This window comes from Phacochoerus africanus, chromosome 9, assembly GCF_016906955.1.
Source record: "Phacochoerus africanus isolate WHEZ1 chromosome 9, ROS_Pafr_v1, whole genome shotgun sequence".
Taxonomy (NCBI): Eukaryota; Metazoa; Chordata; class Mammalia; order Artiodactyla; family Suidae; genus Phacochoerus; species Phacochoerus africanus.
In genome coordinates, this window is record NC_062552.1 from 35284225 (window position 1) to 35307871 (window position 23647).

General features: G+C 39.3%; 1 protein-coding gene across 3 annotated transcripts in view; it reads right to left on the reverse strand.

Moving 5' to 3' along the window:
• Positions 1–23647, reverse strand: part of BTBD9 (BTB domain containing 9) — a 408373-nt gene that overhangs the window by 338111 nt on the left and 46615 nt on the right. For all 3 annotated transcript variants that reach the window (XM_047795006.1, XM_047795004.1, XM_047795005.1), the window contains exons 5-6: positions 21525–21744; positions 18753–18872 (exon numbers count right to left, since the gene is read on the reverse strand). In XM_047795006.1, the coding sequence (XP_047650962.1) occupies positions 18753–18872; positions 21525–21744 (340 nt within the window). The remainder of the gene's footprint in view (positions 1–18752; positions 18873–21524; positions 21745–23647) is intronic.

Sequence of the window (23647 nt, forward strand, 5' to 3'; positions counted from 1 at the left end):
ATAGCTGGACAATAATGCTTAGCTCCCAGGTAAGACCAAATGAAACACTTTAAGTGTCTGGAATACTGTGGGTATTATCTGTGCTATAAACCATATGTAGGCTAATAAACATTAACTTTCTTCCCTCTTCCAGGCATTTGGAGGCATGACAGTATATAAGCCTCCAAGAAGTCTCTGATGAGGCACTGTCTAAAAAAACAAGGTTAGGATATCATTTTGTGAACTTGTCAGAACCCCCTGATAAAGGCACTATTATCAACAAAGCTTCTAAAAGTGAGGTCCCAACAATAATCAAACCTACCTCTAAGAGCTGTTTTAAGAAGTTAATTTTGTTCTTTAAATTGTTCAAGAACATAATTTATATAAAAGCACTTAGTAGGCAGAAGGCATCCATCTTATTACTAACAGTCCTCAGATAATATCACTGTAAAAATAAGACATCTACAATTTGTATTTGAAAAAAAAAAATCTCAAACCTCCAAAGACCAGTATGTGAGTCAGAGTTCTTCAGACTCAGATTCTACAAGGTATGTTTGAAAATACGTTATGACAGCAATAAAACACATTCCTGGGATCTGTTCCTAAGATGTCATATCTCATGGTCATGTCTTCTCTAAGATGACAACGTAAATAACAAACTGATAAAACTAGTGGGATAACAGTCAAATAATGAGTACTGTTCAATGGCAATGTTCAAAATAATCTCTCAATTGACCAAGAAATTGAAAAGTTTGCAAACACTGCAACATCCTTCTAGGTCTGATGTGGGCAATGGCAATAAGCACCATCTGGGCCACATTCTCAGTTTCAATTAAATCTACCGCTTTTTCTTAGTTTTCTTTCTTTCCAGATTCTGGGCACACACATAAGTTTATGTAAGTTTTATATTTAAAGATAAGCCCCAGGATCTGTTTTCAAGAGCTCTAAGAAAGCCTGAAAAGAGCTTATCTTGTTCACAGTTAATAGTCATGTCAAAAGAGCTGTTTTAACTTGCATTTAAAAATGGCAGTGGGGGTTGAGGCAGTGATGTCAACATAATACAAAAATAGAAAGTCAAAAACAGTACCTAGATGTAGGCAATTATTATTATTGTTCCAGAAGCAAGTATCTCTAGACTTTTGGGTCTTTGCAAACACTCTCCACGTTCCTGCCCCTCCCATCTTCTAATGCCCTGGACTAGCCAAACTCCCACCCACCCTCAACCACTTACTTCTCTGAATCTAAGAAATTGAAATGCACCAGAGAAAACCACACCATGAGGTAGATGGAGTACTATTCAAGGGCAGATCACGCTGACCAATCTCAGACAGACAGTCATCCCGGCCTGCTATGATAAAGAGTTTCCCTACAAAGTTCATTCTACCACTGTCTGCAAAAACTTATTTCCTACCCTTCTCCACTCTACTCCAACCTCCAACTTCTCTCTCTCTCTCAGTGGATGATTTTGTTCCATTCATCCTCAAGAAAACAAAAGCCATCACACCGGGACTCCCAGTATGAAGTCAGATTAGTTTTCTCTTTCTTTTCTCCTGTCACAAAATCAAGATGTCTCTTCTTTCATTGACTATCTTTTTTCCTCCCTCTTCAAGTTCTCTCTTCTGGATCCTTTTATTTAGCATTTAAACATGCGTGAGTACCTCTCATCCTTAAAGTCACATCCACTTCTGGCTTTAACCCTCTATTTTTATTGACCTTCACAGCAAAGTTTAGGTTGGTCATTTTTTTTCTATTTCTTCACCTCCTAGAGACTTTCTTTAAAAAGTTCAACATTCCCCAACCCAAGAGTTCCTGCTGTGGTGCAAAAGGATCGGCAGCATCTCTGCAGCACCAGGACACAGGTTCAATACCCCGCTGGGCAGAGTGAGTTAAAGATACAGGCATAGGTCAGAACTGTGGCTCGGATCTAATCCCTGGCCTCGGAATGCCATACGCCTCCGAGTGGCCAAAAAAAAAAAAGAAAAAAAAAGTTCAACCCCCTTTTTAATTAAAAAAAAAAATGATGCTATAGCAAGTATAACAAAAAATAAATAAAAACATATCTTTCTACTTTCCTTACCCACCTTCATTTTCCTGGATATCAATATTAAAGGTTGATGTGTATCCTTCCACACCATTCTCTATACTCACACGAATCCATATGAACATTTATATACATACAGAAGGTAGTTTGTTGAGAAAAGAAGCATTATCTGCATCATGTGTTTTTCATCTAACAATTTTTTGTTGTGAGCCACACGGGAAGTCCTTTCATCTAACAATTTTTAAGGAAATGCTTCTAGATCAATTCATATGGATACAATTAATTGTTTTTAATTTTAATTAATTCCCCTTTTGATTATTTTAGAGTATTTTTAATTTAAAATAATGCTGCACTAAACATCCTTACATACATTTTTCCTCTGAATGAATTTTACCAAGAAGGTGACTGCTACAATAGGTAACTGCATTTTACCCAGTTTTATTATAGATTACCCATCTATTTCTTTAACTAACTCTAATCCGGTTTCTACCTCTAGGGTGTCAGTGAAACTGCTATTGCCAAGGGGAATGGTGCACTTTATGTGGCCGAGGCCAGTGGATGCTTTTCATTCCTCATCACTTGATCTTGCAGTAACATCTGGCATCACTGACCAGTCTCCTCCTCCTTGAAACCACACTTTGCTGCCCGTCCTTCTCTTGCTGGCTACTCCTTCCCCATTTACTTTGCTGACTTCTCCTCTTCGACTTAATCAAATTCAAGAGCCCCTCAGGCTCAGTTCTACATCCTCTTTTCTTCTTCCAGGGTTCACGACACTCTACCCCTTTTAAATCCAATCAATCCCCAGGCTTCAAATACCATCCTCCAAGTCAACAACTCTTAAGTTTCTATTTCCAACCCAGACCTTCTTTTCAGCTCCAACCCTATATATAGAACACCACTCCCTGTAAGTCTCACCAGCTGAAGCACACATCTCAAACCATTTCTAACTTCCCTGCCACCGTCCTTATACAAGCAACCTCGTTACCTCCCGAAAGAGAACTTTGCCTACAGCAAAGCCCTCCCTACTGATCTCCATGCTTTTATTCTGACCCACCTCAACAAAGAAAACAAGGTCCTTAAAAAGCTTAGGTCATATCATGCCACATCCCTGCTTAGCACCCTCACGGGGATAGCACTTTTGATAAACTACAACCTCTTCAACGTGGTCCTCCAATCGCAAACAGCCTGGTCATCACCCAGCTCCCCTTCTACCTCACCACTGCTCTCCAGCCACACTCACTTCTTTGCATTTCCTTACACAGACCACGTTAGGTCCCTCTTCAAGGTTTCCCATTTGTCTCTGCTCCAAATACTTCCCCTCCTGTCTTTGCCCAATTAATTCCTGATTGTCACTTAGGTCTTCACTTAAACCTCACCTCCCTAAAAGACCTCCCCTGACTCGTCCAGTTGAAACTGTATACTTCAGCATTGGTACTAATGCTTACCTGCGTGTATTCTTCTTTTCACTTACCATAGTCTATGATTCTTCCTTTACTAGTAATTATCTTGCTTAGTATCTGACTCTCCTACTAAGCTCTAACCTCCATAAGGATGTGTGTTTAAAGCTCTCCACTGAAGCTCTAGTTCCTAGCACAGTGTCTGTCACGTAGCAGGCACTTGATAAGTATTTGCTGAATAAATAAAGAAAAAATACTTTTACTTCATTTGGAGAGATTAAGGAAGATTTCCTGGAGGAAACGGCACTTTAACCTTAAATGAAGGCACAAGATTTCAGCAGCAGAGATGAAAGAAGAACATTTCAGAAAGAGGAAATTATTTGCAACCAAATGTTTGATACTAGTTAGAGATTTTATAATTCAAAATCCAAAACAATCCTGGCACCAAGTATAAAATAAAAATCTTGCTACATAAAAGCAGAGCAGATGAAATAGCAGAGTGTCACCATTTATCTCTTAAGTAACAATTCTGCAACTAGCTCAAACTGGCTCCCTCATAACTTGTCTCCACCAATGTCATCCCACTTCCCAGGCACCTGGATTCTGAGCTTTGACGCTCTCGTGGACTCAATTTCTTTCTTCCCTCTCCATATTCAGTGATCGAGTTTGATTGCTAATCCTTCACGGCTATTCCTTTTCTTCAGTTTAACCAAAGACTATCTAATTCAAGTCCCCCTCACATAGGGAATTCAACCATCTCCTAAATCAGTATTTCTCACCCTTGGCACTCCTGACATTTTCCTCTTTGTCACAGGAAGCTACCCTGCACATTATAGAATGTTTAGCAGCACCCTTGGATTCTACCCACTAGACACCAGCAACACTCTTAACTGAGACTGCCAAAAATGTCTCCAGACATTGCCAAATGTCCCCTGGGGGGTGAAATCACCCCTGCTTGAGAACCACTTTCCCAGACGACCTCACAGGAAAAGCCCTCTAAAATTACCTAATCAAAACTCGACCCATCCTTTCAGGTCAACTCAAATTTCATCTTTTTCCATGAAAATATGTACACTTACCTACAGATACAGGCACCATTGCGTAACTTTACAAATAATCAAAAATCTTCACAATAAAACAAATGAGAGGCCATAGTTTACTATCAGTTTGACAAAAGATTAGAAAACAATGATAATGCCCACTGTGACAAGGATGTGGGGAAATAGGTACCATCACGAGTTGCTGGTAGAGATTCAATGCAATCCCTGTCGAATTACCAATGGCCTTTTTCACAGAACTGGAATTTTAAAACATATTAAATTTGTATGGAAACACAAAAGACCCTGAATAGCCAAAGCAATCTTGAGAAAGGAAAATGGAGCTGGAGGAATCACAAAGCTACAGTCATCAAAACAGTATGGTACTTGCACAAAAACAGACATATAGATCAACGGAACAGAATAGAAAGCCCAGAAATAAACCCACACACCTATGGTCAATTAATTGATGACAAGGAAGGCAAGAATATACAATGAAGAAAAGACAGCCTTTTCAATAAATGGTGCTGGAAAAACTGGACAGCTACGTGTCAAAGAATGAAATTAGAATACTGTTTAACACCACACACAAAAATAAACCCAAAATGGATGAAAGATCAAAATGTAAGACAAGATACAAGAGAACTCCTAGAGGAAAACATAGGCAAAACTCTCTTTGATATAAATACCAGGAATATCTTTTTAGATCCATCTCCTAGAGCAATGGAAATTAAAAAAAAAAAAATAGGACCCAATCAAACTTAAGAGCTTTTATATAGAAAAGGAAATAATAAACAAAAAGTCAGCTTACAGAAAGGGAGAAAATATTTGTAAAAAATGTGACTGACAAGGGATTAATTTCCAAAATATACAAACTGCTCACACAAATCAACATCAAAAACAACCCAATCAAAAAAGGGCAGAAGACCTAAACAGACATTTCTCCAAAGAAGACATACAGATGGCCAATAGGTACATGAAAAAAAATGCTCAAAATCACTAATTATTATAGAAATGCAAGCCAGAACTACAAGGAGATATCACCTAACTCTGTCAGAATGGCCATCATCAAAAAAGTCTACAAATAACAAATGCTGGAGAGAGGGCAGACGAAAAAGGAACCCTCCTACACTGTTGATGGGAATATAAATTGGTACAACCACTATGGACAAGAGTATGGAGGGCCCTTTGAAAACTAAAAATAGAGTTATTATATGATCCTGAAATCCCACTCTTGGGTATATATCCAAGGAAAATTATAATTCAAAAAGATACATGCAGGGAGTTCCTGTTGTGGCTCAGTGGTAACGAACCTGACTAGTATCCATGAGGATGTGGGTTTGATCCCTGGCTCCGCTCAGTGAGTTATGGATTCGGCATTGCCATGAGCTGTGGTGTGGGTCACAGACGTGGCTCAGATCCTGTGTTGCTGTGGCTGTGGCACAGGCTGGCGGCTGCAGCTCCAATCTGACCCCTAGCCAGGGAACTTCCATATGCTGCAGGTGCAACCCTAAATAGGCAAAAAAATAAATAAAAAAAGAGATACATGCACCCCAAAGTACACAGCAGCAGTATTTACAATAGCCAAGACATGGAAGCAACCTAAATGTCCATTAAAAGAGGAATGGATAAAGAAGATGCCGTACATATATACAATGGAATGTTACTCAGCCATAAAAAAGAATGAAATACTGCCATTTGCAGCAACATGGATGGACCTAGAGATAATCATGCTAAGTAAAGTAGGTCAGACAGAGAAAGACAAATATCACATGATATCACTAACATTTGGAATCTTAAAAAAAATAAAAATAAAAAAATAAACTTATTTACAAAACAGAAACAGACCCACAGGCAGAAAACAAACTTATGGTTACCAAGAGAATTGGGGGAGGGATAAATTAGGAGACTGGGATTAACATATAACTACTATTCATAAAATATACAACAAATAAGGACCTATTGTTCGGCACAGAAAATTACACTCAGTATTTTATAATCACCTATGAGGGAAAGGAATATGAAAAAATATATGCATAACTGAATCACTGTGCTCTACACCTGAACTAATATGATATCGTAAATCAACCATACTTCAATTAAAAAACTGCTCATGAGAATACACTGGTAAAATGATTTGTACGGCATTTACCAATATGTTTCACATTTTAAGATGATCCTGTCTTTTGACTCTGCTTATGTGAAGGGACAATCAGATATGTGTACAAAGACTACACTATTCTATAGTAGTAAAACCAGAAACATCCTAAAAGTCCATCAACAGGGGACCAGCTAGGTAAGTGACAATACCTTTAGAACTCTGTGCTATTGTTTAAAAAAGGATAAAGCAGGTATTTCTACATTGACAGAGAACAACAGCCACAATGAATATACATATATACAAACTTTCAAAGTAATATATACTACGTACCATTTTAATAAATAACATGCGTATGTGTGGTTACACATAGAAGACTAGATGATAATATGTCAAAATATTAACAAAATTTCTGCAGTTCAAACCAATTTTAAATACATAAAAGGAACTGTTAAATCATTTTTTAAAATTTCTTGGAAAAGTCCAGGGTATGAATTAATACCTTAAATTTTCCCATTTACTTAAACTAGGCTTATACATTTATTTACCACCTTTATTTCAGGCAAATATCTTGAGTTGCGATATTCTGTTCTGAACCATATTGTTGCCCTAGAGAAATCAATGGTAAAAAGGAAGTTTACAAAGAAAAATATATTTTTGTGCATGACAGCTTACCGGTGTGATGCATCCATGAATCATACTGAAAATATGTCCCTTGAAATCAAAGAAAACAATATGCTTATACAAAGAATGTGCCCCCAAAGTTCCCCAATAAAGAAAAGTGTTTAATCAAAATGTGTGTTGACAGCTGGTTAGTGCCGATTCTAAAGCAGAAAAGAAAATCAGTGTCATTGTAGACTTTCGTTTTGTGTACAAGAGCTGAAAATGCAAATCAGCCCAAAATGGAGACTGATTATCAGTTTTACACTTCAAGTGTGATTTTAAGCACTGTAGGTATATATACACACATACGTCCAGAATACACATATATCTCAACAAACCATGCACATCATCTGTTCAGAACTGGGAAACGCATGCATGCTTCTACAACATTAAATGGAAGGCAGATGGTAGGCACTGATCAACAGAAATAAAATGAAATCCTCCTAAATCCTACTCCCTCTAACAGTCCTCTCATTTTTTTCTTTAGAAAGATATCAAGCAGTTCTTCATTACTGTTGATTTACAACTTCAAAATTACAATAGGCAATGCAAAAGACGATTTCGAAGAGGAAAAAAAATGTCTTTTGGTACAGACTCTCTTTCATAGTCTTAGGGAGGAGATAACACTAACTTTGAAACTCATAGCTTACTGCAGCTTTATCAGTATCTAATGTGTAAATTAGCTCTTTCTATAACTGGAGGTTTAGCTTTCAAAATATATAATTACTGATCATTTTAGCCTGCATCACATTTCTTTTGCAGAGTGAAATGAACTAAAACAGCTGTTACATCCTAATAGCTTCATAATGTGCATAGAATTTCTATGACTATTAGAAATTAAACCTACAGCTTCCTATCAGGCAGAACATATTCGTGTGTATATATGACCCGCATTATTTGGAAGAACAATTATTAACTTACGAAATTATAATTTGAAACATAATGAAGTAAGGCTGCCAGAGAAAATACTGCGGATCTTAAATGAGGTCAGAGCCGCAGGTCCACACCAATCAGTTCCTCCACCTTTCCTCGCATCAATCAAAGTACTTTGGGCCAAAGGAAATCCTGGTGTTCATGCTACCACTGTTCCTCGCAGGGATCGAGCCCTGTATTTTCATACAGGGAGATGAATTTTTAAAGGTGAACCAAGCCTGGCACTCTGCCCAGAAATTCTGGCAGCCGACAAGCAATCTGGTTTCACTTCTGGTCCACTGTCCCCTGAGCTAACCTTGTATCCACAGAAAGCACCCTGATCTAGGGAACTGATGACTGAGAAACCTCTGATGATTTTATTAACCATGGGACTTGTATACAGTCCTCTATAAGCACATTTTCTGTGGAAAGAATAAAATACTCTTGTTCCCTGGTATCTCCTTGTAACACTGGGGGGAGAAAAAAACAAAACAAAACAAAACAAAACAGCAGTATTAAAAGGATTTTTCCAGGAAAAAAAAAAAAAGTGGTTATTATCCAAGCACTTATATTCAGGGATGTTGGAGAGCTAAAGAGATTCAACAAGACATCAAATGGAACATACAAGGGATGTATATCAAAAGAATATACAGCAGGTCCTACAACCACAAAATAATCACGAAGGTATACAAGATATATTACGTAGTTAACGGCTAAATTGGGTGATTCAAGCTATAAATGTTGCAAAAGGTCAGGGCAATCAATGCTAGGCAGTGTGGGGTAAAATTTGAATATACAGAGGTCTAACTCTCCACTGAAAGAATTATTAACTACTTAACCAGTATCTTCTCTTTTTTGCTTTTTAGGGCCACACCCACGGTATATGAAGTTCCCAGCCTAGGGGTCAAATCGGAGCTACAGCTGCCGGCCTACGCCACAGCCACAGCAACACAGGATGCTTTACCCACTGAGCAAGGCCAGGGATCGAACCCACAACCTCATGGTTCCTAGTCGGATTCGTTTCCACCGCACCACGACAGGAACTCCTTTTTTTTTAATTATTATTATTATCTTCTTTAGATTACCACTTCCAAGGTAAACAGAATTGGAAAATGACTACGTAACTCACAAAGAAAAATCTATGTCAAAGTTTGTTTTTTTAACCTGTAAGATCTAACAGTCCTTCCCTCTTTTTGACCTTCCAAAAAGCAAATACAATGAAGTTTTGCTCCACTGCTCCTATTTCCTGAATCACTGCAGAAGCTGGGATGGAAGTCCTGGAAGCTCTCTCCCCCGCCTTTCCATTCATTATGGGGTTCCTGCTCTCAGTTCCACAGCTCACTTTTGCCTCTGTTCCCCTTGCTGGAGGCTCCTGGCTCCTATTAAGGATCCTTGAGTCTCAGATGGCTTTGTGTTTATTCTTTCCTTGCTTTCTACTTGACAGACCCACAGTCCTGTGCCCAACAGTTCAGTACCTGGCTTCCTGGTTCAGGATTTCTTAGTTCCATAAATAAATGCTGGACAGCTGCAGTGCCAAAACAGATTCCAAAAGGAGATCTCAAACAGAAAAACTGCTATACCATGTACTCAACAATGAAATACCTAAAAAATGTATTACTTTTCTAAGCAAAAGACACACCGACGCAAATCCTGGCTCCAAAAGAGGGATTTGTTTTTTCCACTCTACTTCTGGGGAATTTTACTCTTCTCTGAATATTAGTTGTGAAAATTAACCTAATTTGTGATTTTTCACAGGGAATCTTCTCATCTTGTCAAAAGAATTTTTTTTAATAACTAAAACCAAGACTCAGATACCTGAAAGAGTTATACAGGGTCACGTGAAGAGAGAATTATCAGTCATATACAATCTCTGAGCTTAGAGATATAGGTGGGAAGGTATGGCCAGGGAGATGGTAAACAGATGATTTTGACTGAGCCTAAACAGGGCATTTTTATTAAGAACCAAGGATGGAGCCAGAGAAGCAGAAGGACCCAGCGATGGAGAGCTCTAGGTGAAGAGTTTAGATCTAGTAAGGTCCACTGCAGACTCTGCCCATGGCAAGAGAACACAGGGCATCCTTTCTCCTTTATTTTCCCTGCTCAACTCCCCGGTCCCTTTGTCCAAATCCTCTCTTCAGAAGGATCTTCCAAACCATGCTCAGGCACACCTTGTGTATGTCTTTATTACTGTACTGATCGTATTTGACTTTATCCATCTTTAAAAAGCTGTCACTACTCTTTTATCAGGAATTTTTTTTTTTTTTTCATTTTTGCTTGCCCCGTGGCATATGGAGTCCTGGGCCAGGGATCGAATCCAAACTGGAGCTGCAACCTAAGCCACAGCTGCAGCAATGCCAGATGTTTTAACACACTGTGTGGGGCCAGGGATCGAACCTGCATCCCTGATGCTGCCAAGACATTGTCCCATTGCATCACAGTAGGAACTCCTATATCAGGAAATTCTTGACAGCACCAACTGTGCCTTGTTCATCCTTTTATGCTGGCCCCTAAATTAACTGCCTGTAATATAGCAGGTATTCAATAAATACCTGTTTGTTGAATGAATAAATGAGTAAGTCCTATAAGTAAGAGAATAGTATCAAGGAGAGGGAAAGCAGGAGGAAAAGGATGTTTGATGATCAACTCGGGAAGTACTATCTGAACTTAATCCTGGACCTGACTGCTTGGGGAAGCAACTATTATCATTACCAAAATAGTTCTTGCCGTTCCAGAATGAAAAACAGACAACAGCTGTTTGTGGTAGCGATAACAGGTCATTAGTGTTATTAACATCATCTCACATTAAAAGATACTAATTTATATTCTAAAATTATAAAATAAAATGCAAAGGAAAAGGACAACCCTGTTCTATTTTCTCATGGTTCAACTCCTCCACTACACACAAAAGAAGCTTAATATGTTATTATCCTTTAAACAAAATAAAACAAAACAAAAACAGAAAGCCTAGATTCAACTGAATAACTTAAGCACATACAGCCATGTCTCAAAGGTCTTACTGAATGAATATAAAACACAGTGGAAAATCTGGGGGGCCTAATAAGAGGATTCTAGGTGAAAATAATAAAGTTCTAAACTTAAAAAAAAGCTTGTAAAGAGGAATTCCATAATATATGAAATTTGTTTCTAAACACAGCTAGAGCAAAACAAATCAGGAGTTAAGAACATCAGGTTCACTCTGTTACAACAGACTTGAAAATGATTTTATGGGGAACTAAGGGGCAGGTAAATTCAAAGCTATGTTGACAAACTGACAAAACATAAATAAAGGACTACTACACTCCCTTTGGAGCATTTGAAAAGGAAAAACACCACCAACTATTCATCCTCCTCCTCAGTATCCTTGTCATCCAGGAGGCCGTGGCCAGCACGGACAGAACTGGCCCTGGTTCAGCCTTCCTGGAAACTGCTCCTGCCAAAGAGGCAGCAAGAGCCTTTCCAGGGCTCCATGCCCCACCTACTCTATGCCCCAGAGCTATTTCCTCACCTCACAGTCTGTGTAGTCAGACAGACCGGCCCATTTAGCTTCTCTGAGGCTCAGTTTCCCCATTTGTAAAATTAAAGTAGTTAGTGGTGTTTCTTTCCTAGAGCTATGAGACTCATATAAGGGAGCAATATGTGTCTGGCACATAACAGATATTCAATAAATGTTAGACTGTTTCCTTCCTGTCTCTTTCTGAGGTCCTGTAGCCCTCTTTTTTCCCTTACTCTTCCTTTCTTCTGCTCTCTGATTCCTTATAAATATTTAATGGATTGATCCCCTTTGAGTCAGTCTATTTATTTCAAAATTCCAAAGAAAGATAAGAAAAGAACCTATTTGTATGAGACTGAATAACTGTACTACAGAAGCCCACATATCTGCTATATTTGGCAGATGACGAGTCAAGGGCTGGCTTGCATCTGAATGTACCTCTACGGACTTCAGGCATAATTAATGCTCCACATGAGTAGAAAGACTTAAATAGTACCAATAGTTTCACATGTTATTTCACAAATCACAGGCTTCAGAACAATTTATATTTAAATATGGTTTTATTTATAAAAGGAAAAAAAAGCAATTTCAACCTCTTTAGCCCCAAGTAGAACTGTTATAATTTAGCGACACCCTGTGGCTACATTTTGCTTTGCACACTCAGAAGAGAATGTTCGGTCTGCGGGCTGCTCTGTGCTAATTCAATTATGATATCAAAGTTGTAGGTGGAGGTTCAATTCAAACTAAATGCAAACTAAAACGATTAATTTTTAAATGTGAAACTGTTCCTTCTTCCTTCACATCTGAATTCCTTGAATTCTGAAGACACCAACCACATAAAGGAGGTCAATCCTTGGCATAAATCTAGCTATGATAATAAAGCATCCTAGTGAACCACTGACCAATGTGTCTGCCTTTAAAGGTAAATAAATACATCAATGCCCAGGTATGGAGTCAGGAGGAGAACAAAAGAGAAAAGATGGAAGACACACGTGCTTTTGTACAATGTTAACATGGTAGGGAAAGAAGGCTTCCATAAATAGCAATGTTTATTTCCTCATTTGTTTTATGTCTTGTAGATCTATAGCACTGTTAAGTACTATAATCTAAGGAAAATGGGTTTAAAAAAAAAAAAAAAAAAAAGGCTGCTGCATTTAATGATGGCAGGGATGAGAGGGGACCTGGAATGTATGGTAGCAATAAAAGAGATTAAAGACATTTTGGCCTTATGCCAAAAAAAAAAAAAACCCAACAGTACAGCTTTAGCACTCTAACAAGCCTCCTAAGGTACACCAGTTACTCCTGGCTAACAATCAATGCACACCAAAGAAAAGCCTAAATGTCTAAAACAATGACTAGAGAACACCATCCCCTTCATCTCAGCCTAAAACACCCGGGTCCCCTTTTGGGCTTCCACTGATCATCTATTTTTAAAGAACCCCTCTTCTCCTCTGGACCCTGGTCACTACCACAGTACCACTTTCACGACATTTATAATTACCTGATGTGGGAGTCACCTTGCGGTTAGAAGATTCAGCACTGTCACCACTGTGGCTTGGGTTTGATCCCTGGCCCAGGAACTTCTTCATGCTGTGACTGGGCCAAAAAAACTTTTTTTAAATAATAATTATCTGACATGATCTTATTGTTTGTTTACATCTGTTCCTCCCAAATTCTATGAGAACAGAAACCCTGGCAGTCTTCTTCAGGGTTGTGGCCTCAGTATTGAGCACAATACATAGCACAAAGTAGGAGCTTATCTGTGAAATGAGCGAGTAATGGCTGAATAAACAGATGAATAAGTGAGGAAAAATCTATTTTCTTAGCTGGTGAAGCAGGCCTAAATTTCCTGTTCTAAGTGGAAGTAGAACCATTCTAATGAGATGTTTTTCATCGTATGGCCTCTACTGTGACCACTGAGTCCAGAAGACAGGCCACCACGTGCTCTACCACACCTTTTCCCACGACACATTTGGCACATTATAATCTCTCGTTCTATGAAAAGAAGAAAAATGAGGGAAGGGAAACCACGTAATTAAATCACTTTCATTAATAGTCAAAGACAAAACAGTCAAAGAAATCAAGGAACAGAGTAGAGTATATGTCAGAACTCAGCATAGGATAGATACGGCTGTTCATAACAGCATGGTAAAGAAAGATTATTAAATAAATGGTCTTAGTCAACTGACTATCCTTGTCTGAAAATATACATGAAAAATATTCTGACTAGATTAAACATTTAGATAAAAATAACAAGTAGTAAAAATATTTATAAAAATATAACACTCTTTAATGTTGGAGTGAGGAACACCTTTCTAAATAAGGCATCAGACCACCAGGAACTATCAAAAAGACAGATATGACTGCGTTGTTTTTAAACATAAAATTCTACATGGTAAAAAGTACTAACACAACACCAAAAACTAATAACAAATTGCACAATACATGATAGGCAAAAGGATAATCACATATATGTGTATATATATATACACATGCATATACAAACATACATCTGTATGAATATACACAAACATATGTGTATATACACACACACACATATATATATATATATATATATATATATATATATATATATATCAAGGTGTATATACAAATATAAAGTTATTACAAGCCAAAAACAAAAGATAATAAAGAATAAAAAGATGCAAAAGACAAAAACAGGCTTTTTATAAATGAGAGATAACAAATGGCAAGTATTATAAGATACTCTGACAAAAGAAATCAACGACGATAAAGGAAATCCAAATTAAAATAAGACAACTTTTTACAAATCATAAATCACATTGGCAAATGTTGACAATGCCTGCATTGGTGAGGGTTGGGAGAAGGGGCATTTCCACGTGCTATTGGTAAAACTAGGTATAGCCTTGTCAGAGGGCAAGCTTTATCAACATTTAAAATGTGTACTACATCGTAATTTTATAATTAAAAAGGCACAAGACATTTCCATTTTGATAATTAACAACAAGAGGAAAGGAATAAAGAAGCTCAGTTTTGTGTTAAATGAGTTCATCCCTCCTGTGCCATGTTTGCCCCCTTCTCACCACCCTTTCTGGCCTTGTCTTCAGTGAACTGTGCTCCTCCTGACTCCCCTCTCATTTCTTTGACCAGCCCTGCAGTAAACAAGCCTGCCGCCTACTTCCTCCTTCCCTCCCAACAGGTTTGTCCTTAAGGACTCTAATTGCAGGCCTGCTCCGCCTCCCCCCAAGTCCCACGTTTTACACCAAGATCACGTTTGTAATTGCAGCTACCAGCCACTTACAGGCTACCTCTATACCCATTCACATTCGTGTTTTCAAGTCTTCTCATGCTTCAGCAACACTATACCGCTGCCAAATTACCAAGCACCATGTTGAGAAACAACCAGAAAAAAATTTTAAACACCCCCAGGGCACTCAATATTTCTAATCCTTATTAGTGTTTTTTGTTCAGTCCTAGGCTCCACCATCTAAGAGAGCTATGGAAGGACTTGAATAGAGCTTACTAGACTGTCTTCTTGCCTATTTGAAGGTTGGGGAATTTGTGGGTAGAGCAGCAACTGCCTTTTCCTGAAAAAGACAGAGCTGAAAAGACATAAAATTGTTCTGAGCACTATTATATAAAATACTGCACCAAAGGTGACAGGTCACTTTTCTCCATCCCCAGTTGGAGGGTAGGCAGTTGTCACTAGTCTAAGCCTTTGACTACCTTGACCGGCAATGCAGTCCTTACAAGGACCCGGAAAGGCGGAGCAGAGCATTCCCCTGCGTTTGCTGCTGTGGTTGTACTCATCGCTGGCTTTGAAGCCTGACGTCATCCTTATCACCACTAACATAATAGCAAGAGAAACTGCTGACTTAAATTACATTCCTCAGGATACATAAATGGCCAATTTCATATTACATATATTTTACCACAATAAAAAATGCTTTACCAAAACCAAAATATATGAAAACTGCTGGGAACATAGAAATGGGCAGGTTACTACGATAGAGAGAACTATGGAAATAAGGTGGTTGTGTGGACCGGGGATATGGAAAAGGGCTACAAAGACCACCCTCCGGAGGCAAGGGGCAGTTTCCTCATAGTGAGAGTCACCACAGCCAAAGCGGATGGCAGGTTTGGCTCTTTCTCTGCAGGCCAACCACCAGTTCAGAGTCTCAGAAAGTAGAAAACGATAATAAAACAACGACTACTGAAGCCTCTACTCTGGGCCTGGCTCTGTGCTCAGTGCTTGCACATACACTCTGTCATCCAACCCTCCACAGCAGACCCCAGCAAGAGTGTTGTTCTTCCTGGTGTGTAAATGAGCGCTCAGAGAGGCACCTTACTAAGGTCACAACACCAGTAATAGATGAAGCCAGGATGTGAGAAGAGCTCTAACTCCATAGCCCATGGTTTTCCTACTACACGATACTGATTTACATGGGGTGCAACCTAGACTCAGAGAGGGCTGGGTAATCTCGCACACCCCCAATTTACTGAGTATCTCTTCCTCTGTGAATACATTTGATGTAATCTTTCATCAATATATGGCACTCACATCCTTCAGGATTAACCTCAAAATTCTGTTTTCCTGAAGAAAAAACAGAAAGGAACCTTTGCACATAGTACAGAACCATTTACTACTCCAGAGTTTTCCAGCACAGATACACATCTCAATAAATTCATGGAAAAAAGCACCAATGAATCCATACACATATTCCTACTGAAACAATCTGTCTCCACTACCTGATCAGTACCATGACCCCAAACCTTGCTAACATTTACAGAGTACCTACTGCATACAAGGTCATACCCTGAGTACCATTGCAAGAATACTGAAATATTAGAATCCATACTCCTTGCTTCTAAGAGCTTGTAATTTTAGTATGAGCGGCAAGACAAACATGCAAAGGACACTCAAGAACAAAAGTGACATACAAATGTGCAAATTAACTAACATAATGCAAACTGAACGCTTACGTGCTAAGGAAATAAAGCATTTATATGTGCCCAGTGAAGTTCCTAGAAGAAGTGTATTGAGAACATTGTTTAGGTAGCTAATAAATGACGGTGAAGATAAGAAACACCAAACATAAGACATCCTCAGACAATCAATAGAGACTTACTCTTAAGCTCATTTGAGAATACTACCAAAATTCCGACCTATTACAAAAGGCAGAGTTTAGGAAGGAATGCAGTAATAAAATCAGTTAAAATGGCTATAAATAATAAATTTTTTTCTCACTAAAATAGCTATCAAGACTCCTTCTTTTTCTTGTTGTCACCAACTCCAACAACACCTTTGCTCGGTTTTTCTCCACCAGAGCTGGGAGCTGGCTAAACCGAGACAAACACCAGTATCATGAATACGGCCAGACTCTACAACACATAAAAGCAATATCAACAAAGGCAAAGCCACACAGAAGAGACAAAATAAGGAATGGGGAGTATAAATAATGCTCATTAATACATAAGAAAAAGTGTATTTCCTAAAAGCCAGGGCTCATGACTGAGGGTACACGCCTCCCTCCACAGAACAGGAGTTCTCAGGTGGGGAAAAACACACAGCCCTGTCATAGCTGGTCTTACTCTCACAAGGAATTGTTCTGGGAGCCAGGTTCCTAATGTCTCAAACACAAACACCTAGTCCTTCAGTCCTCATGAGACACAATATTTGTAACTGCTACTGATTTTTTAATCCCGTACAATTGTAATAATGTGAGTCAATGCAGACTCAATCTCCTCCTCCACTCTGGGCCCCTCTGTCACTCTCCCAAGTAGCCTCCAGGCAGTTCTGAGACACAGAATCTTCACTCAATTTCTTGTCCCTCTCATTTTAATCCATTCAAAACTCCTCTGACAAAAGAGCAACTGCCAGACCTGAGACACTCTTGTCCCTCTTTGGGGAAATGAAATTGATTTTCTTCATTTCCACACAAGAGGATCCCTGGGTAGCAATGTTACATCTGGTCAACCCCATAATAAAAAAAAAAAAAAAAGGTAGGCAACATTCTTTACCAGAGGCTGAAAGGTTTTGTGGAGTTCCTGTGGTGGAAATAAGAGTTCAGATCATGCGTTTAACAAGTACAAGGGGTCGTCTGACCAAGAGAGTAAGTGCTGTGGGGCCGCCCCATCTGCTCCAACTCAGGCACCTGGGGTGTCAGTCGGGTCACAGTAAGGGAGTGGAGGCGGGTGGCTGAGGGGCTGGCGCCACAGGCACCCAGGCTTACACCCACCATATCCCTTCCCTCCTCTTCTCACCAAACCCAAGTAAACAAACCAACCACCTTCTGCCTTTGGTCTCTTGACTGCAGGGTAAAAAATATCTGAGGGCAATTCCCGAGGGAAAAATCTCAACTGAAAAAACACAACAGAATTTCAAGGGCCCTTTAACCACCTCTCCCAACTCCCAAATTCATTATTAGTATTGATTTTGCAGAATTTCAGAAAGAAAGCTTAAGAGATGGCTTGTACCCAAAGAATATGAAATGTTAGGACAAGAGCTTATCAATACTTTTTTTTTCCAATACCTTTTTAAAAACAAACTTACACGGACCTGAAATACACAACAACAATGAGGGTGAGGTGATCTGGTTGAAGAAGGCTGTGAGCCTGAGCCACTACCTCAGCTGCTCTTGCCCCAAACTCTACCCCACTAGAAACACCTGCTCTGTCAAACTGCACTGACAGCCACTGACCTAGAAAAGAACACAGAAATTCAGAGCCTGCACTGTGGCATCCAAAAATCTCCTCCTGGCCCTGAGGACTGCCAGAGAAGCCTCAAGAAACATCTTTCATGGCTTTTGGGGAAAGAGCGCACCCCCTGAAAATAACTTTGCTTTCAAGGTACAGCATGGAGTTTAAAAATAGCATTTCCACTTCTCCATGTGCCATGTCCCTTCTTAGTCATTTACAAGTATGCTACATAAATACAGCACAAAACACTCTGGATAAACATTTCCACAGTACACTCTAAATATTAAGATGCTTGATTTTTTACACTTTTCCTAAGTTCTTCTGTTGGGATGTATTTGGTAGCTGATATCCTGAAAAACTTTTCTTCTATGAGACAGAAAAGCGCGGTCTGTTTCTCAACATCCAAATCTCTTCAAACAAACATCGAAATCACTTATAAGCCATGAGAACTAACCTGCAGACACGGGCTGGAAAATATAACTTTTGCCAAGAACGACACAGATATTGCGAATGATCGATCACTCTGATCCAATCGAGTTCATCCATTGACACCTCAATGAAGTATGAGTAAGACCTATGAATCAAAAAGAAAAAGACAGAAAAAGTACCATATTAAAATAACACCACAAAGCTATATTTTAATAAAACACTAAAAGGTATAAAACATACACTAGTCACAAATTACATTTTTCTGCCTAACGACCATATTCTGATGACGATGAAATCTGCATGGCTCCCCCCAACAGAGCCTTCACCCCTGGGTATTGAAATTCTCTCCTTGCGTGTCTGTCTACCTTACTAGGTCTCACGCTGCTTAAGACCAGGGATGGTGTAATATTCACCTGCATATACCCAGGGTCTAGCATGATGCTTGGCACACATAAGGTATATAAGACATAACAGGACCAGAATGCCTTGCACGTACCCTATCAGCAGAGTAATAAAGCCGTGACAGACAGAGAATAGAAAACAGAAGTGAGCCTTCACTGGCCTGGGTGCTCAGCCCTGCTCCCTCAGGAGTTAAGCCAACCCAGAAGGGTTCCTCTCAGAGGCCAGCTTGTCTCCGGCTCCCTCCCAGCCTCCCACCATCCCACACATGGATGCGGCATGCAGAAAAATAAACGACATGGGTGAAGAGATAATACATGTTTCTTTGGGGTACAACTTAACATTTGGCAGCTAATAATCCGGCAGTAATGAAAACAGCCTATCATCCTCCCCTGGTCAGCTACCCTGGACCATTACATGCTGGTCCCATACTGAACAAATCTATATTCCCCTGTCATAAGCCGAATTTAAATTTGAGATGCAGTTATTAGTTGTACTGTAATATCAACAGGAACAATCTCAGAAGATTTAGGTGACCATAAATGTCAGCCTGCAACCAACAGTTGTGACCAGAAAAGGTCAGCTTATTTTGTGTCATCCCCTCATTTTCTGCTGGTCCCCTCACTCCCATTCATTTTATCGCTCAGTCTCAAACTGGTTATAACCTTTTATTGAACCTCTCTGGGTTATCAGCAATGCAGGACATAATTTTACAACACATGTCAGAATCTTTTTGGCTTAAGATTCTGAATTTTTCACCCTTGCTTAGAATGATAACAACTTCTGTTAAGAAGAAGAACTGGCACACGGGGATTCCCCCATGAATGTAACACATATACTAAAACAAAGTGGCCTATAAATGTTTAACATCCTGGAGATGATAACTACCTTCGGTTTCAAATGTACTAATCTTTCCTTTTATTATTTTTATACTAATTTCATTCTTAATTAAATGAGTGAATATATGTAAAGCTTTTAGAACAGTGCCTACTATTATTAATCAGAGACTATTGGAAATAATATGTGAATTAGCTCCATTTTGCCAACTAGAAATCATATTACATCCGACAAGATACATAGCAGGAAATAGACTTTTTTTTTCCTTTGCTTTGTTGGCGGCATACGGAGCTCCCGGGCCAGGGATCGTTGTGACCTACACCACAGCCACGGCAATGCCATCCTTTAACCCAGTGCACCTGGCTGAGGACTGAACCTGCATCTTGGTGCTGCAAAGGCACCACCAATCCCGCTGCACCAGAGCAGGAACTCCCAGAAATATATTCTTTATAAAAAAGAAACAGAGATAACCTCCAACACCCACGCACGTGGGAAATGCTGACTTCATAAAGCTTCCCTCGTAAGGCCTGAAAGGCCAGGGTCGTGGCAGTGTGCTAACGAGAGAAATGAACTAACCAGCAAAATCGACAGGGTCTCCTCACCACTATTAAGCCCTTCACGCCTGGACTCAAAGAAGCATGAAGAGGGCTTAGGAGACCGTACACCAGAGTCTGGGTATGTGTGGTTTAGGTTAATGATAAGCATCAGTGAGGGAGATTGTTCTTGGCCACCCGACCACTCTGGTTCTTCTACCGTCACGGCTGAAAGCAGCAACCATGGTGGGCGAAAATATCAGAGTGGCCAGAAAGGAAGGCAGGATCTTGAAGCCACTGTGAGACTGGTGGGTTCCTAGGCTGAAGCCCACCAAATTTTTTTTCACGTATTTCCTTTGTTTTGATAATGATATTCGTCTATACTAAAAGACAATGTTTTCTTTATTTATAGTATAAAAGATGGTTTTAAAGTTATGATACCATCCAAAAGTGAGGACTCAAGTAAATAATGGTAACCCATGTGGTGGAATACCAGATAACCATTACAAGTAACATTTTACAGGAGTATTTTTAATAGAGTAGAATGTTCACAATGTATTAATTAAAAAGTGAAGTTACTTTTTATACATTTAACTTTTATAAAAAACTGTGTAGTTTAACAGGCTTCTGGGGTGTGTGTGTGTCTGCATAACAAAAAATACTGGTTAGATACATACAAAGATAACAGGAACTGAGATTACTAGTAATTTTTATTTTCTTCTTTGTGCTTTTCTATATTTTCTGTGTTTCTTTGTGCTTTTCTATATTTTCTTCTTTGTGCTTTTCTATATTTTCTGTGTTTCCCACAATAAACACATATTCGTTACTTTTATAAGCAGAAAAAAGCAAAAATGTTATTTTTTTAAGGAATAAACCCTCTAATTCTTCCCCAACACTAACCTTCAAGGGAAATAGCAAAGTAATGACAAAGATATAAACCATCAAATCTGTAAAACCAAAGCAGATGAGCACAAAGTGAAGCCACCTCAAATGCGTCTGTTTTTCTCCAAGTCATGCTAATGACTCACCGGCTATCTCGGTCCCACAGCAGGATGCGGATATGATTGATAATGGACGGCTGACCCAGCTTAATCTCGATGCCAGAACGGCAGTCATCATCAATTGGGTGCCGAGAAAATCCATGATCCAGATCATAATTTTGAGTGTCACCATCTAATAAGGCAGACTTCAGCTCCCCTTTTACCACCTGGGCTCCATACTTCATAGTTGCAATGTTTTCTTCTGGTACTACAATTAAAAAATAGAAAAGGCAAGGTTAATGGTTATTTATTAAATATTCCGTATTTTTGGGAAAAACATAAAATTCTAGTTGACTCCACCATGCACATTTAATTTAACGGGAGAGAGGAGATACACAGTGTCTGTGAGGATTAAGATACCACTACAGTTGAAATTTAATGATGCCACCACAGCCACAAAGTGCCTGGGACTAAGAAAAAGTTGTAAATACCAGAAAAAACATGCATGGAGGAGAAACAAATCAGCTCTGCTGAGTTCATCCTATTAGTAGCTTTAGTTAAATATCTATTGGACAAAAATAACATGTAAAAGGACTTGCACCTGCCATGTGAACGGAGCACAAAATATAAAAGCAAAGCAGACGGATCAGACCTCTTTATAAAACAGAAATAGGAAGGTTCCAACACAGCAGAGCTGTTCATAGTATGTGGTTGTACTGACCAATTAATCTGGTTAAAAAACAAAAATATGTTTAAAGGAAGATATATTTTTACTTCACTTGAGTAATTTTAAAAGTAAAAATTCAGTCTGACCTCAAAATTAACATTACAGGAACTCCCACTATGACATAGCGGGTTAATGATCCAGCTTGTGTCTGTGGAGGCACTGGTTCGATCCCTGGCCCTACACAGAGGGTTAAGGTTCTGGCGTTGCTGCGGCAGCAGCAAAGGTCATAGCTCTGGCTGGGATTCAACTCCTGGCCCAGGAACTTCCATATGCCGCGGGTGTACCCGAAAAACAAAAACAAAATACTATTATGGTTATAATTAAACCCCTCCCCTCTCCAACACTAGATGTACTAAGAGTCAGTTGTGCCTGGGACTCTGAAGTCCTCAAATGCAAATTTTGCCTCTCAGATCTGGAACCTGTCCTCCAGGTACTAACATTCTATAACTGACACTCTCTCCATGGAGAGACAAGAAGTGGCATAAAGCGGATGTTAAGAGCTTGAGCTTCAAAGTCAGAATGTAAACAATGGTGCCACCAGATGTATCAATTTGAGGAAGTCACCTTCTCTGAACTTCCATTTCTCAATAGGGCACCTTGAATCCCCCCCCCCAGGCGTTTCTGTTTATTTATTTTAAGGATTAAATGAAATGATGTTTTCAAAGCACACAGTAAGCTCTAAAGAAAATAACTGCCATTATTTTTTTTTTAAATAACACCAAGATAGCTAAGCAAGTTCACAGACTGTAAATAAATGCTAAATTCTCACAGAATATATACATCTTGGCTGTGTGATTTGGAAGGAGAAAGTGTGAGGTGTAATTAGGCTCTTAGGGAAAAGTAAGTCATTCATCATGGCAGATTTCTTGGAAAATGCTTTTTTTTTTTTTTTTTCCAAATGAAGAGAGAGTGAGTAGCTCCAGATGGTGACAATAAATGCAGCGAAAAAATGGGGTTGGGGTCAGTTTAGTTAACCTGCAAAAAATTAAGGCAACTCTGAAACCAAACCAAATCAAAACCTACTACTCATGATCAACTTTTTAACCACTGGAAGCTTAAGTGCCACAGGTTTATAACTTCCTAAGTTCACCAGCTCACGGAAATCAGACATATACCTCCTATTTATTTTTCATTTATTTAACAAACTTTATGAATTCCTTTGACTTACTCTTTATAATAAACCTCTGAGTACAGGACGACTATTACATCCATTTCACAGACAGGGAAGTGGGGCAGACCAAGGTTAGATGGACTTGGTTACCCAAGGTCACACAGCCAGCAAGAGCCGAGGCGCTGTTAGAACACAGGCAGTCTGCGCCCAAGGCCTGCTCTGCTCCCTCCTTCATGAAGGGTTTCTGATGGGAAGACCACACTTTGCCCCTCTCACCAGCCCCTTCCCTCCAAGGTTACCTACAACCCAAAGGAAAGAAACAGTCTGACAATA